The sequence below is a fragment of the Notamacropus eugenii genome, chromosome 3 (assembly GCF_028372415.1).
Source record: "Notamacropus eugenii isolate mMacEug1 chromosome 3, mMacEug1.pri_v2, whole genome shotgun sequence".
Classification (NCBI taxonomy): domain Eukaryota; kingdom Metazoa; phylum Chordata; class Mammalia; order Diprotodontia; family Macropodidae; genus Notamacropus; species Notamacropus eugenii.
This window is the reverse complement of record NC_092874.1, coordinates 485,694,706-485,709,191: the sequence shown is the minus strand read 5'-3', so window position 1 is coordinate 485,709,191 and position 14,486 is coordinate 485,694,706. Positions and strand designations below refer to the sequence as shown.

At 52.3% G+C, this 14,486-nt stretch overlaps 1 protein-coding gene across 11 annotated transcripts in view; it reads left to right on the top strand.

The window, feature by feature from the left end:
* The window catches only part of VILL (villin like), a 35,862-nt gene that overhangs the window by 18,539 nt on the left and 2,837 nt on the right, over positions 1-14,486 (top strand). For 8 of the 11 annotated variants that reach the window (XM_072599172.1, XM_072599170.1, XM_072599169.1 and 5 more), the window contains exons 8-17: positions 244-443; positions 1,041-1,119; positions 1,513-1,611; positions 2,152-2,305; positions 2,403-2,503; positions 8,595-8,732; positions 10,150-10,308; positions 10,921-11,100; positions 11,750-11,895; positions 13,326-13,470. In XM_072599172.1, the coding sequence (XP_072455273.1) occupies positions 244-443; positions 1,041-1,119; positions 1,513-1,611; positions 2,152-2,305; positions 2,403-2,503; positions 8,595-8,732; positions 10,150-10,308; positions 10,921-11,100; positions 11,750-11,895; positions 13,326-13,470 (1,401 nt within the window). The remainder of the gene's footprint in view (positions 1-243; positions 444-1,040; positions 1,120-1,512; positions 1,612-2,151; positions 2,306-2,402; positions 2,504-8,594; positions 8,733-10,149; positions 10,309-10,920; positions 11,101-11,749; positions 11,896-13,325; positions 13,471-14,486) is intronic. The other 3 variants (XM_072599175.1, XM_072599174.1, XM_072599173.1) reach the window with 1 other exon arrangement.

Here is a 14,486-nt window from a genome sequence, read left to right as displayed (position 1 = left end):
GGACCTCACATCCCCTGGATACAGGTGTCCAGGGGCAGTATGAGCTGGCGCTCCAGAGATAGGCCAGGGCCCCACACATGTCCTGAGGAGTGACACCTGGCCTTGCTTTTGCCTCTGAGAAGGCCAAAGCTGGAGGGGACCCTAGGGTAGATGGGGGATGGTAGGGGGCCATGACTCCAGGGGCCTTCTGGGGCTGGTGACAGTGCTAGCTCTGCAAATCCACCCTGGTCTATGACCCGGCAGGGACTGGCCTTGGCCCGGACCATCCGAGACCGGGAGCGGGGTGGCCGCGCCCAGATTGGGGTGGTGGACGAGGGTCACAGCTCCGCCGACCTGCTGCAGATCATGGAGACGGTGCTGGGGCCACGGACAGCCTCGCTGCAGGATGCTGTTCCTGAGGAGAAGGTTGATGAGTTCCAGAAGGCCAATCTCAGGCTGTATCAGTGAGTGGGTGCATCGGGAGCTGCTCCTGCTCTCATGGCGGGATTGCATGCTCAGAAACTGGTGTCACATAGTCTGTCCCCCAGCTCTATGGGTGAGACAGCAGAGGTCTTGCTCCAGGTGCCCCAAACACTTGCTCCTCTGGTTTCCCAGAGCCCCTTCCATCACTTACAGTGGCTTTTTGGGGATGAGGAGAGGCCCCTGGGAGCTGCTCCCAATAAAATCACGAGGTGCAGAGGCAGGGCCAGGAGCAGATCTCATTGACTTGCAGGATGGTGGAGCTGAAAGTAATGGTGGTGGTAGGCTAGCTCCTGGGAGGGAGATGGAGACCCAGAGAGAGGGAGGGACCCAGGCAAGGCTGGATGTTCCTGGAAGAGAGCTAAGACTAGAACCCAGAGCTCCAGACCCCATGGCCCTGATTCTTTCCATGAAGGTCAGCTTCTTCCAGAGGATGAGGATTTTGGGGAGAACAGGGGACCCGTGGGGAACAGAGGCAGGCCCTCTGAGGAAAAGAAGGGCACATCCTGAGGAGAGAGAAGGGAGGAATGATGGGGAGACTTGGGGGAGGGGTGGCACTCACCCAAGCCTGCCTCTATTAGCCTTTATGAAAAGGATGAAGACTTGGTGGTCCAGGAGATTGCCACCCGGCCACTGACCCAGGACCTCTTACGGCATGAGGTGAGCCATAGCCTGAGAAGATCCCTCCAGGGATCAGTGCTGGGAGGCAGGTCTGATACCTCCAGACCAAGGGAGCCTTCGAGGGAGGGTCCTGGCTTCAGGGCAGGCAGGGACCTTCATGGGGACGCTGAGGCACAGAGACATGCCCCGTGCCCAGGGTCCCATTCTCCCACCTCCACCCCACCAAGTCTGGCTCCCTTGGCTCCAGCCTAGCTCATCTCCATGGTGCTATTTGCCAACTGGACATCCATCATCCAGGTGGTCCGGCCCTCCAAACTCCCAGGCATTGGTTTCCTCACCTGAAAAATGGGCATTCTAACCCTGACCAGGCTTAGTTCCCAGCATCATTGGGCAACCCTGAAGCCTGACCCTTCCTGGCCATTACTCTCTTAGGACTGTCACATCCTGGACCAAGGTGGCTTCAGGATCTACGTATGGCGGGGCCGTGACTCCAACAAGGAGGAGAAGAAGGCGGCCTTCAGCCGGGCCGTGGTGAGGGCCTGAAGGGACTTTCTCTGGGAGTCCCTGGGCAGATGTGGGGGCCACAGCCTCCACCTGGAGAGGCCCACTGCAGCATAGCAGACACTCCCCTCCAGTGTAGGAGATACCCCCCTCCAGTATAGGAGACAGCCTACTCCAATGTAGAAGCTACTCCCTTCCAGTGTAAGAGCTGCCCCCTCCAGTGTAGGCAATCCCCACTCCAGCGTAGGAAATGCTCCTTCCAGTGTAGAAGCCATCCCTCTCCAGTGGAGGGGCTTCCCCTCACCCCAGATCTAGGGCATCCCTGCTCAGATGGGAGGAATGCTGGGCTGAATACCCTGCCCTTCCAAGAGAAGTGACTGAGTATTTAGGAGGAACAGATGGGCCGGGCAGGTTGTGGGGTGGCCGAGGAGCTGGAGTGGGAGATGAAGTGCCTGAGAAGGGGCTGATCTGAGGCCAGGGTCCATGCAGAGCTTTGGGGAATGGGAGGATGAGGACCCTGCCTCCCACATTCATGCACATCCTTCCTGCTCCCTTCTGCTCCCCCACCAGGGCTTCATTCAGGCCAAGGGCTACCCGGCCACCACCAACGTGGAGGTGGTCAATGACGGTTTTGAGTCCACCACTTTCAAGCAGCTATTTCAGCAGTGGACAGAGAAGGACCAGACAGAAGGGCCGGGCTGGGCTCACAGCCTGGGCAAGACTGGTGAGGGAGGCTGGGGGCCAGGGCGGGGAGGGCCTGGAGCTAGGGCCCAAAGGGTCCTCTGTGCTGAGAACTATGTTCCTTTTCCTCCATTCCCCAGCCAAAGTGGAGCCTGTGAAGTTCAACGTGACCCACCTGCATGGCCAGCCAGAGCTAGCTGCGCAGCAGAGAATGGTGGATGACGGTTCAGGGAAGGTGGAGGTGAGAGGGAACAGGAGGCCAGAGGATCCTTGAGGGCCAAGGAAACCAGGGGAGCCTGGGGGCAGGGAACCCTCAGGGCCAGCTTCTTCCTCCCTGAGGTGGGCAGAGCACACCCAAAGCAGCTCTGCTCCTTGGCGATGCTAGCGATCAGCTGTCACTTCTGTGATTCTCCCCACATGGAGGGGAAAGAGGTCAGCCTAATTCCCAAGCAGGTTTATGTTTGCTTTGGGAGCCAGCATGAAGCCTGCACTGAGCAAGGAGAGGGCAAGGGCCAAGGGAACACAGGGCTGGTTGGGGAGCCAAGCCTCCCACTCCCACTCCAGGAGCAGCCTGGGACACTGAAGCATCCGGGGCTGGAGCAGGAGATTTGGGGAGAGAGACCAGAGACCCTGGGCAGGCAGGGAAGGTTGCTGGAGGAGGGACTGAGCCCACATCTCTGGCTCTGAGGCATTTGGGCCATAGAGAGCCCTTCCTACTATCAAGATGTTGGGGGAGGTAGAGACAGAAAACCAAACAGGGAAGCAAGAGGCATTGAGGGTTAGAGTCGGAGGCTGGACCTGCTTGTAGGCAGCAGAGAAGCAGCCAGTAGACAGGGAGAAATGAAATCTAATGATGGAGGGGGGCCATCTGCTAGAGAAGATGGTATTGGGGGGGAGCCCTTGTGGGTGTAGAGCCTTGGCAAGGAGAAGGCACCTCATCATATGAGACAGGAGTGATGGAGACACCCGAGTGATGGTAAGTGAGGAGGAGGGGCCGCGAGGGTGCCCTCTACCAGGGACATCAGTTTTCTCAATGAAATATGAGACAAGGTCCTCAGCTGAGGGGAGGGGGAGGAGGGGTGAAAAGGTTTGAAGGGGCTGGTGTGGGCAGTGGAGGGGGAGCTGCTAAGGGAGGTGCTGCCTGGCAGCAGCGAGGGTCCACCTGGGATTGTGTGATATAGACTCATGGTGAAGACAGGAGGGCCCAGTTGGTGCTTACGAGTATTTGTCAACTCCATCTCAATCCAAGACAAGTTTTCTTTTCCTGCCTTGCTTGCCTCCTCCCTGTGGGTTTACTGGGAATCTCTTTGATGTTCCTGCCTTGTGTGTGATGTATTAGCATGTAGCTTCATATAGATACTTTTACCCTATTAAAGAAACTTCCTTCAATTCATACATTTTGGGGTTTTTATAGAAATGATTGCTGGCCTTCTCTGCTTCCAGTGACAGGATCACTTGAACTGACTCTCAGGGGCTCCCAAGTCTAATCCCTCCCATCTTACAGACAGGGAAACTGAGTCTCGGAGAAGTGAAATGACTTATCCAAGGTCAATAGGCAATAAGTGGCAGAGCCAGCATTTGACCTGAGGTCATCATTCTTTCCATGATTCTCTCAGCTTTAGTTTTCTACACTGCTCTCTCCACTTCCCTCTGAGATTGCACTCCATTTACAGTTAAGAACAGCTCTTGTCAGTAGTTACATAGGGCCTTAAGGTTGTTATCTCATTTGATCCTTACAACTGCCCAGAAATATGGGGGGTCATATTAGCCTCATTTTATAGTTAAAGAAATGGAGGCAGAGGGAGGGTAAGGGACCTGTCCAAGGTCACACGTCTGATGCTGGATTTGTACTTCTCTTTCTAACTCCAAGAACATCCCCCTGGCTACCAGCATTTCTATCCTGTAGGTACCCAATTAATTGCAAGTTGTCTCTCTCGTTAAAATATGGCCTCCTGAGGGTAAAGAATGTGTTTGGCCTTTCTGTATCCTTCTTCTTCATTAGTATGGTGCCTGGTGTGCAAGAGGTGCTTAATAAGACTTGCTGACTCCTTGGTCATCAGAGAGAATGGTTTAATGCATTTGATTTTTGAGTTCCTTTATCGCTATTTTGGTGGCGATATCCTTCAAAGAGGTGGTGTGGAGGGAGGGCTGGCTTCCATCAGGAAGGCAAGTGCTGGCTGTGAGGCTGTGCTTGCTGCAGAGTGGGCTCCTGCCTGCCATGGCAAAGGGAGATTCCCCACTGGGGACCTTCAGTCTGCTGAGCAAATCCTGAGTCTGGACAAAATGATTTCATGATATTTGTCTGTGATTTTCTTGTTTGGTCTGGGCCTTGTCATCTGTGGCATCAAAACCATCTTCTCTTCCTCCTGGAGGGAAGTGGGTGGCCTGGTGCTGTTTCTGTTGAGCCTGGTTCAAGGACGGCTCTGCTTTCAGAACCGAAGCAGAATCCCCTTTGGATCCCTCTTTGGGTCAGGCAGCTGCTGGATTTCTCCTTCAGAGGCTGACTTGGTTCTGGTCAGTCTCAGGTTGTCATCAGGCCCCTTAGATCAGCGGCGTCCACTGCTGGCTGAGCTGGGGGAGGGGGGAATTGGTCTTTTGATTTGTTTTGCCTTCGTGGTGATCTTGTTTGGTTGTTTTCTAATTTTGTTCATTTGAGCTTAAATTCCTTAAAAATTGGAGTTGCTATTTATCTATATTTAGATAGATGGATACATGGATGGATGGATGGACGGACGGATGTATGGATGAATGGATGGACGTACGGATGGAAGAATGGACAGACAGATGGACAGACAGAAAGACCCAGAGAACATTTGTTAAATGAATAAAGGGGATACAGATAGAAACAGAAAGGAAGATAGTCCCTGCCCCCACGGAGCCTCCCTCCTAACGAGGGGGCACAGCCCATGCAGGGAGGTAGAAGGGAAGCATGGTGTGGTAGGGAGACCCAGCCCCAGGCAAGTCAAGGTGAAGCCCAAGGTGTTGCTGGGGTGAAGGAGAAGGTGAGGAGGATCCATCACTGTGGTGATCAGCAGGCAGCCCTGTGTGGGAACGGTGATGGGAAAAAACACCACCGCCACCAAAGGAAAAATTCCTCCTTTGATTTGGGGCCTTTTTATTTTCAGACACATTAATTCATGTTTCATTTGGATAGTCCTTTCTTCCTTTTTTCCTCTGGGATCGCACTTCATTCCTTAGTGAACTTTTGAAAGCCAGGAGCCAACTCAGTTCCTTCCCTTTCTCATTAGCTGCCATTGCTGTACAGCCCCGTTTGGCTGCCATCCAGAGGTGCTGATAAAGAGTACTTGCATTACCCTTATCTTTGCTTTATCAGCTGGGTACTTTCCTGGACTCACTTTCTTGGGTTGAATCCCTAAATGCACTGATTTGTGATCCTGCAAGCAATTGTCAGTTTTCTTATGCATCTTCCTTGTGTGCTTGAGGAAAAAGGGGATATCATTTTCCCTTTGAGTTTTCTCTGTATGACTATTCATGAATGAATGAGAAAAGCACTTAATAAGCGCTTCCTATGTGCCAGGCCCTGGGGATACAAAAACTAAAACAAATAGAAATACGGCTAATTCCATAGGTGGGAGTTCTGGGGACAAAAGAGTCTTACACTTAGTATCTTTGCCTTTCTATTCTCACTGCCAACTCCAGTGCCTTGTACCCAGTAGGTGTCTAACAGATGCCTGTTGAAGTAAAATTAATTGAATTCAGTCCTACAATCTCCTTGCTCTCTGTCTCTTTCCCTCTGCCTCTCTCTTTCTGTCTCTGTCTCTCTTTGCATCTTTCTCTCTGCCACTTTCTCTTGCTGCAAAGTCTAGCAGCAGAGGATTCTAGATGTCCAGTTAGGAGGGGCTTGGGTAAAGATCTCTCCATGATCCTCAGCCTCTCAGAAATGAGGAATGAGTCACTTAGAGCCTCTCTAGTCTGGACTCCATACTATATCTGTAAAATGGGCATGATGGTGTTTGTACCTAAAGCATAAGAGGGCAGCTCACACCCAAGGGCTGCTGGGAGCATCTAAGGAGCTTGTGACTTGTGCAAGGAACTTATCCTGGTAGTCTTATCTTTCGGTTGAATTTATCACAGTCTGATAGTGAGATATTTACATATTCTACTACCATTCTTCTCCCTAATTTCCTCTTTTGATCCTAGAAGCTACCGGTTCTGCTGCAGACCTCTTAGGTGTGCATAGATTTTAAATGGACAGACTAATTTTTTAAAAAAATTCATCATAGAAAAATGTCTATTTATCTCTCTCAGTGCTTCCTGATTTAAATTAGACTGTTCAGTGTTAATACATTTCAGCTTGTGGCAAACAGCAGCATCATAACATTTAAACAAACTTTTCAAACTATCTCAGTCAATCGTACTGGACTGAACATGGCTCCTGTAAACAATATATTGTAGGATCCTATTTGTTCACTCCTCTATTTTCTTCTTTATCAAAAAGTTCAGTTTATTAATATGTTTCATTATAATGGTTTGATTTGGTCTTTTTTCCCACGACACTTTCTTAAACTGTCGTTTAATTTACCACCATGGAATACCATCTCTCTTACTGTGAGAATCAGTAGCTAACATATGTAAAGTGCTTTGCACAATTTACAGTGCTAGAGAAGTAGGATCTGTGTTGCGGGGTTCTGATCACTAGTTATCCATGGAAACTTCACCAAGTCACCTGCACATGATCCTTAGGAAGGAAGGCCTAGCTGAATCTTTATTTCTGGGTAGCTCCTTGAGCAAAGAGCTTGGGGATGGCTCTTTCTCCTTTCCACCTTTTTTCCCCTCTTTTTTTAGTCTGAAACATTAAGTGATTTAGTCTGTCGTGTGCTGGGAAGAGCCCTGAATGCTTTTGGCTGGTGCTTCATCTGATCAGAAAAGTGTGAATTGTTTCAAGCCCTCGAAACCTGGCAGGTTTTCCAAAGCCCTTTGGAGATGCATACGTCTCTGGGAAAATGCTTCCTCTTCTGATGCTGCCTCTTAATAATTCTGAATTAGTCCAAATGCTCTGCCACTCTTGAGTCGTTTGGTAATTCCATCGTTTGACTGTGAGCTCCCTGAGGGGAGGGAGACTTTTGCTTTTATTTTTTTATTCTTGGTAATACCATGCTAAGCGTGGTACCTGGCACATACACTAGGTGGTTAATAAATGTTCATTAGCTGCTAACTAACGCCGATTGGTGTCCCTTGGGGTGATAGTTCTTTCTGTCTTCTTGCACCTGGCGTGTTCCAGTGTAACTGCTGTGTCTAAGAGAGCCAGGGCTGTTTCTCAGAGTTGAGTTCTTTGTGTTTGTAGGTTGCCACTTGTTTTCAACCATTCTTAAAATTTTCTTGGATGATTTTCTGGAATACAATACTTGGATTTTTCTTTGTAACTTTTCCAGGATGTCAGTGATCTTGAGGCCACTGTATCTTGACCCACCCTCCAGGTCTGTATCTTGGGATCTGCATCATTCCCAATCCTCTCTGTGGTTGAATTATTTCTGGAAATGGTTTTTCCACTTCATTTTGGTTGCTTCCCAATGTTGTGCTTTGCTTCCATTGAACTTTTCAAATTTTCTATTAGATTCTCTTTAGCTTTCGTATCATTAATATCCCTTGCTGCTACCCTTTGAAATCCTGTTAAGCTGTTCATGATTCGTTAATGGTTCTTTATCCTGAAACATTCAGAGGTTTCCCTCTGAACAGGCTTGCCCTGTTCTCTGAGTTCAGGCCTTTCCCTTGTTCCTACGCTAATCCCCCTCCAGGGAAGAGGGAATGGCACCAGGCCTTTGTTAGTTATTAATACCTTAATGAAGATTAGCTTTTCTCCTGGGATGGCTTTTTGGCTCAAAGGTAGGTTCAAAGTTGTCTCCAAAGAACTGGAGCCCAGACTTGGCTTGGGAGGGGCCTCGAGAAGGGGTGGGGAGGAGTTCCTGGGGCCCAAAGTCAGATGGCAGACTTCACTTTCACCAAGGGAGGCTTCTGATTCTCTGTCCTCTTTTAGAACTTGGGAAATGTATTAGGAAGCTCAGTCACAGAGAAGAGGGAAACTGGAGAGAGCAGAATGGAAGAGGACAGAGGCAGGATTCTTCTCCCCAGGGCAGGAAGAGCACAGGCAGGGGGACAGGGGGATGGCCAGGGGAGGCGCCTGTCCGGAGACTCCATCTCAGGGCCATGGAAGAAGCTAGAAGAGCTGCCCCTCCTCTGGCACCTGGGTCTGGGAGGCAGGAGGGAGGGCAAAGAGGAAGGGAAAGGTCTGGCCCTCAGAGGCTAGGGGAGGGAGAGCCATTAGGACCGCTGACTACCTTGCCCCCTCCTTTCCCCATCTCTGGGCTTCCCAGGTGTGGCGGATCGAGGACTTACACAAGAAGCCTGTGGATCCCAAGAAGTACGGGCAGTTCTATGGGGGTGACTGCTACCTGGTCCTCTACACCTACCAGAAGTCTGGGCGGGCCCAGTACATCATCTACATCTGGCAGGTGAGGCTGTCCAGATGGGGGCACTGATCCTTTGCTCCTCGCCCCTCATGCCAGCTATGCCAGAGCTCTGAGAGGTCAGGAGGAAAGGCCAGAGGTCTTAGCCCTGTGACAGATAGGGAAATCAGAGAGAGCTTAGGGGTCCTGGGATCCTCAGGGTCCTGATCTGGGCTCAGGGGAAGGAAAAGAAAGAGCTCTGCTCTGGCTGGAGAAGGAAAACAATCATCGTAGCTCGTGTGTGTGTGTGTGTGTGTGTGTGTGTGTGTGTGTGTGTGTGTGTGTGTACAATTAAAGTCTGCAGAAGCCTTTTCAACACAGAATCTCATTGGATCCTCACAACAGCCAGATGAGACAGATGCCCCATCTTCTTATTATCAGCCGCATTTTACAGATGAGGAAGCTGATCTCAACCAGGTTATGTGACTTGCCCAGAGTCATGCAGCAAGACATACAAGCTGGAGGCACAATGCTCGTGCCATTGTGTTCCAGGACGTAAAAATCGTAGTGGTCTTGGAGTAAGGAGATCTAAATCCAAGTCCCACCTCAGACGTACCTAGATGAATGACCTTGGGCAAGTCACTTAACCCCAACTGCCTCATCCTGGGCCATCTCCAGTCATCCTGATGAGTATCTGGTCACTGGATTCAGATGGCTCTGGAGGAGAAGTGAGGCTGGTGACCTGTACAGCCCTCCCTCACTCAAAACAAAGTCAAGTGCAAGTCATGTCACCATCTCTCTGATGGCGTGGTCTTCTTTGGCAACAAAAATTAGGGCACCATCTGGGTTATGGGCTATGGAAGGAAAACTCCTTCCAAGCAGGAGAGGAGCTCAGAGAAGGGGGCCATCTTGAAAGGGCAGGGAGGCTTCTGTGGAAGAGCTGGGTCCTACAGGATGGAAAGAAGAGGCCGTTGCAGGCAGAGCATCAGCCTGAGCAGGGGGCAGTGAATAGCCCAACCTGGCTGGAGCAGATGGAGGAGAGGAAGTGGGGAGGATGCTGAGGAGGAGGGTGCCAGCAGAGGAGAGGAGAAGCAGGTTGTAAGAGGTCATAGGTACTGGACTGGTAGGGCTTGAATGTTTAGGACATGAGCAAACAAAAAAGGTATAAAAGAGATGGGAGAAATAGTTCTGATCAGGAAAGAGGGAAAGGAGAGAGCTCCCAGGAGAGGGGAGGGAAGGGGAGGGGAGGCTCATCCAGAGATGGCAGGAGGAGTCTGCCAATCCTCGCCCACGTAGCAGGCATCCCCAAGCCTGCCAGTCTAGGATGGCACCTCCTCCCTCCCCTAGGCCCAGGCACCAGCTCATCCTAATTCCTCTCTTCACTGCCCTGGGACCTGGGCATAAGCCCACTCTCACCCTTCTTCCTGCCCTTCCTCCTCTTGGAACCAGGCACTGGACTGTCCTCACTCCTCTTTGTCTATAGGGACGACACGCATCGGTGGATGAGGTCACAGCTTCTGCTCTCAATGCCATTGAGCTGGACCACATGTACCAGGAGGAACCCGTGCAGGTCCGGGTGACCATGGGCACGGAGCCTCGACACTTCCTGGCCATCTTCAAGGGGCGGCTCATTGTGTTCCAGGTAAGGGCAGTGACTGCACAGCTGGAAGCACCCTCCATTTTGACAGGTGACATGTTGGACAAGGGGACCTTTGGCCAGTGTCCAGCAAGGGGCAGCCAGCATAGTGAAGGTCGCACTGTTTGAGAGGCGATGGAAGGCACTGAACTCCTTAGCTTGGAAGAGAGAAGAAGATGGCTAGGCCCAACGCCATCTTCCTTCTCAGGGAGCTCCTAGTCTGAGAAGGAGGGGAGGCTCTTCCTTAGCAGGATGGCACTAGGCTAGCCAATGATCAGATCACAGCAAACTAGACTTTGAGCTGGCAGGACTTCAGTGACGGTGTAGCCCAATTCAACCCCAGACAAGAATCTCCTGGACCAACAAATGGTCATTGGTGGTGGCCTCTGCTTGCAGGATGGGAAGCTCACCACCACCTCCCTGGGCAGCCTGTTTCCCTGACCCTGCGACAGCTCTCACAGTTAGGAAGCTTTTCCTGCCCTTCCGCCTAAAATGGCCTTTTGATCTTCTCCTCAGTGTTCCTGGCCTCCTTGGAGGCCCCTGAGGGGCATTTAGACAGTCTCTTGTGGAGGTGTCCCAGAGCTGGGGTTGATGGAGGCATTGACCATTGTTTTCTAGAATGGCACTAGCCGGGAGAGCTGTGTGGACCCCGAGCCAGACATACAACTCTTCCAGGTGAGGGGCACAGATGAATATAATACCAAGACCACTGAGGTGCCGGCCCGAGCCTCTTCCCTCAATTCCAGTGATGTTTTCCTGCTTGCCACCAGTCAGATCTGCTACCTGTGGTGTGGAAAGGTAGGCTAGCCCTCCCTGCAAACTTGTGGGCGGGGGCGATGGAGCCAGGGGGAATGTATCAGGCTGAGGGCCCTTCTGACCTGGCTGGCTCAATTCTGGCCATTCACCCAGCATTTGACCAGGCAATGCAGGCACAGCTGCCTTCCTGTCCCATTTCTGTCTGAGTCTTTCTTGGGTGGGCTTCCCAGGCCCAAGTGACAGAAGGGTAGTCTATATCTTCATCAGCCCAGCCTTTCCTGCCTCAGACCTGGGTGGCCTCCCTTACCCACTTTCAAGGTAGTTGGCAAAGCCTGGGGCACGTTCATTCCCTCTCATCTCTTCCTTGATGTCATTGAGGGATTGCCCTTTGGCATCTTTCTGCAGCTACTCGTGGGTTCCCTTCTCTCAGCTACCTGTGCAAGTGGCCTTCTCTTGTCCCCTCCCTCTCCTGCTCTCCCTTCCTCCCTTCTCCTTCCTTCCTTTCCTCTCCCCCAGTCTGAATATCAGTCCCTGGGTGTGAATAAGTCCCCAGCTCCATGGCATTCCAATGTTGAAGTCCAGCTGTGGGCTGAGCAGGCTGTCAGGGAAGGGCCTGGAGGGTGGCATGGGGCTGCTCCTGGGACCCAGGACTGGGGACAGAAGCAGGTGGCTCCTTCTTGGTCCCCTCTAGGGCTGCAGTGGAGATGAGAGGGAGATGGCTCGCATGGTGGCCGACATCATCTCTCAGAAGGACAAGCAGACGGTGGTGGAGGGGCAGGAGCCCCCCAGCTTCTGGGAGGCACTAGGAGGCCGAGCCCCATATGCCAGTGATAAGAGGTTGAAGAAAGTGGGGTGGGGAAGACGGAGAGGGGAGCCCAGGGGTCCCAGAATTCCAGGGCCAAAGGCAGGAAAGACCTTCTCAGGGACAGTTAGACTACTGAGAAACCCGCCCACAAGGGTCCCTTATTTGATTAACACTAGTCTTGTGAGGTGACAAAATCAGTGGTATCAGACTTATGTCACAAATGAGGAAACTGAGCCCAGAAAAGTTCAGTCCCTTGTTTGGAGCTCACACACGGAAGCCGGAATGGAGATCAGGTCTCCTGATCTTCAGGTCTGGGTCTCCAGATGTGACATGGGTCAGCCAATGTCCAGAGGCTCTAATCACACTAACTCTATCACTCTCTAAAGAGGGCTTCAAAAAGCCCCCTGGGCTCCCCCAGCCCCAGTGAGAGGGAAGAGGGAGAAAAGGAAGCGTGTAAGCACCCTCGGGCATCATGCAGCCACCCATTCAGTCAATAGGTCTTTTGATATGTTCCCAGCCAAGTGTTGGGCTAGCCAACAGGTCAGACCGTGAGAGAACATGACCCCCATCCTCAGGGAAGGGAACAGTTAGGAAGGTGTGTGAGCTAGCATAAGAGGGTCTCTTCAGGGTGGGCCTCCAGACTGGGCCCCCGAGAGGAGAGAAGGCCTGGGGAAGGGGCCCATGTGCCTGGTATCCAGAGACAAAGTGAGGCTTGGACTTCACAGGAGCTAAAGTGCTACAAGAATGTGGAGACTGAGGCAAGGTTCTGGAGGATCTGAGCCTTGGCTTAGCCTGAGAGCAGTGGGAGCCATTCAAGAGAGTTGGGCAGGGAAGTGACTGATCAGGCCTGTAGTTTAGAAGGAGGATGGCCCTGGGGAATGGGCCTGGAAACGCTGACCTGGGAGACCCGTTTGGCTCCAGCCACAGTCACTTCACTGTCTGGGTCTCTGTTCCTCTCTTTGTGAACTGGGGGTTGGGGGGACCCCTACAGCTTCTCTTTCCTGCCTTCTGTTCAGAGAGGTGATAGAATGAGCAGAGAAGGGCCTGACAAAGGGCAGAACAGCTGCCCTGGGTGGAGCTCAGCTCCTCTCCCCCCACCTCCCCCCACCTCAGGATTGCCAAAGATCCTTAGGTCTGGCCTCTCTGAGCGCCTGCAGAGAGATGAGGCCAGGTCCACTCCCCTGGGACCCTGCCAATGAGATTTCATCTCATAGCTGACTCTGCTGGTCTCGTCTCTTGGGCAGACTAAGGGAGGCCTGCAGTGAAGGTCAAAAGGAACCTAGAGTGGAGGGCTTCCTGGAGGGGGAGCCAAGTTTAGAGCTTTGGTTGGAGGAAGAGGGTCTGGTCTGGTATGGGGGAAGAGCCAGCAGAGCCAGTTAGGGGTGTGTCTACACGCCGTATTCCTCCTTTGCCTCTGACTGTCTGGTGCTCTTACCTCTCCACCTGGCCCTTACGGACCCAGGCTCCAGGAGAAGACCTCCCACTACCAGCCCCGCCTATTTGAGTGCTCCAATCAGACAGGCCGATTCTTCATGACTGAGATCATGTTTTTTAGCCAAGAAGACCTGGAGGAGGATGACATCATGTTACTGGATACCTGGGTAGAGGTGAGGCCCCAGAATGCCCTCTTTCTCCTCCCCTCCCCATCCCTCTTCCTCTGCTCCTATTAAAAGCGGTGGGCCATCATGGAAAAAGCCCTGAACCTGGGCACACCCCCCATCCCACCCTACCCAGCTACATCTGAAAGGTGATGGAAGCCATGCACTGGGTGGAGGGGGTGTGAAAGTCTGACTCCACTGAGTGAGAGCAGTGGCAAAGGCACTACGGGGATGAAATTCAACGAGCGGGCAGCTTTCTTTAGCATGGGCTATGGACCAAGCCAATGCTCAGCTCTGAAGCTACAAGAGCCAAAGCGGGCAATATCTCCCTCAGGGGGTCCCCAGGGACAGTGGCCGACAGGCACAGGGTCAGTGAAGGGGGCCACAGGGCATTGGGCTGACTCATCCTTCCTAGAGACAAGCAGAGTGTTGACTTGAGTCTGGTTCTGAGAGCGAGAGATGGAGGGTGAGGGCAGCCAGAAAGCCAGCTAATAATGGTCCAGGTAGAGGCTGTGGTCTGGGCGGTCTGGCCAGGGACTGGTTGGAGACAGGGGGCCAGGAATCTGTGTTCACTCCTTCCTGGGCAGGAGCATCAGAGCTGAACAGGGCATGGACTCTGCAGGCCACAGCTCAGAGATTGCAGTGGTGGAGCAGATGGCAAGAGGTGGGTGGGACAGATAGGACGAGATGAGCCTGGTGACCTGAGCCCTGCCAGGCCTAGCGGTCAGGGACAAGAAGCCAGTGACCTGAGGCCTGCCCAGAGGGTGATAACATGAATTTAGGATTCTATTTGGTTTTGCTTTATTGGGGAAAGGGATAAAAGTTCCCACAGAATCGCTGTGGAAGGTGGCTGGGATTATAATATCTTGAATATAGGAGGGAGAAAAAGCTGAATGACTCGATCTTTACTTTGCTTTCATCTCACCAAGATCAGGACTTTGGGTGGGGAAAGTTCTCAGATGAGCTGCGAAAGGGCACCCCTAACTCCAGTCTGAGCTTGGCCTCCAACCGACCATGGTTTCACC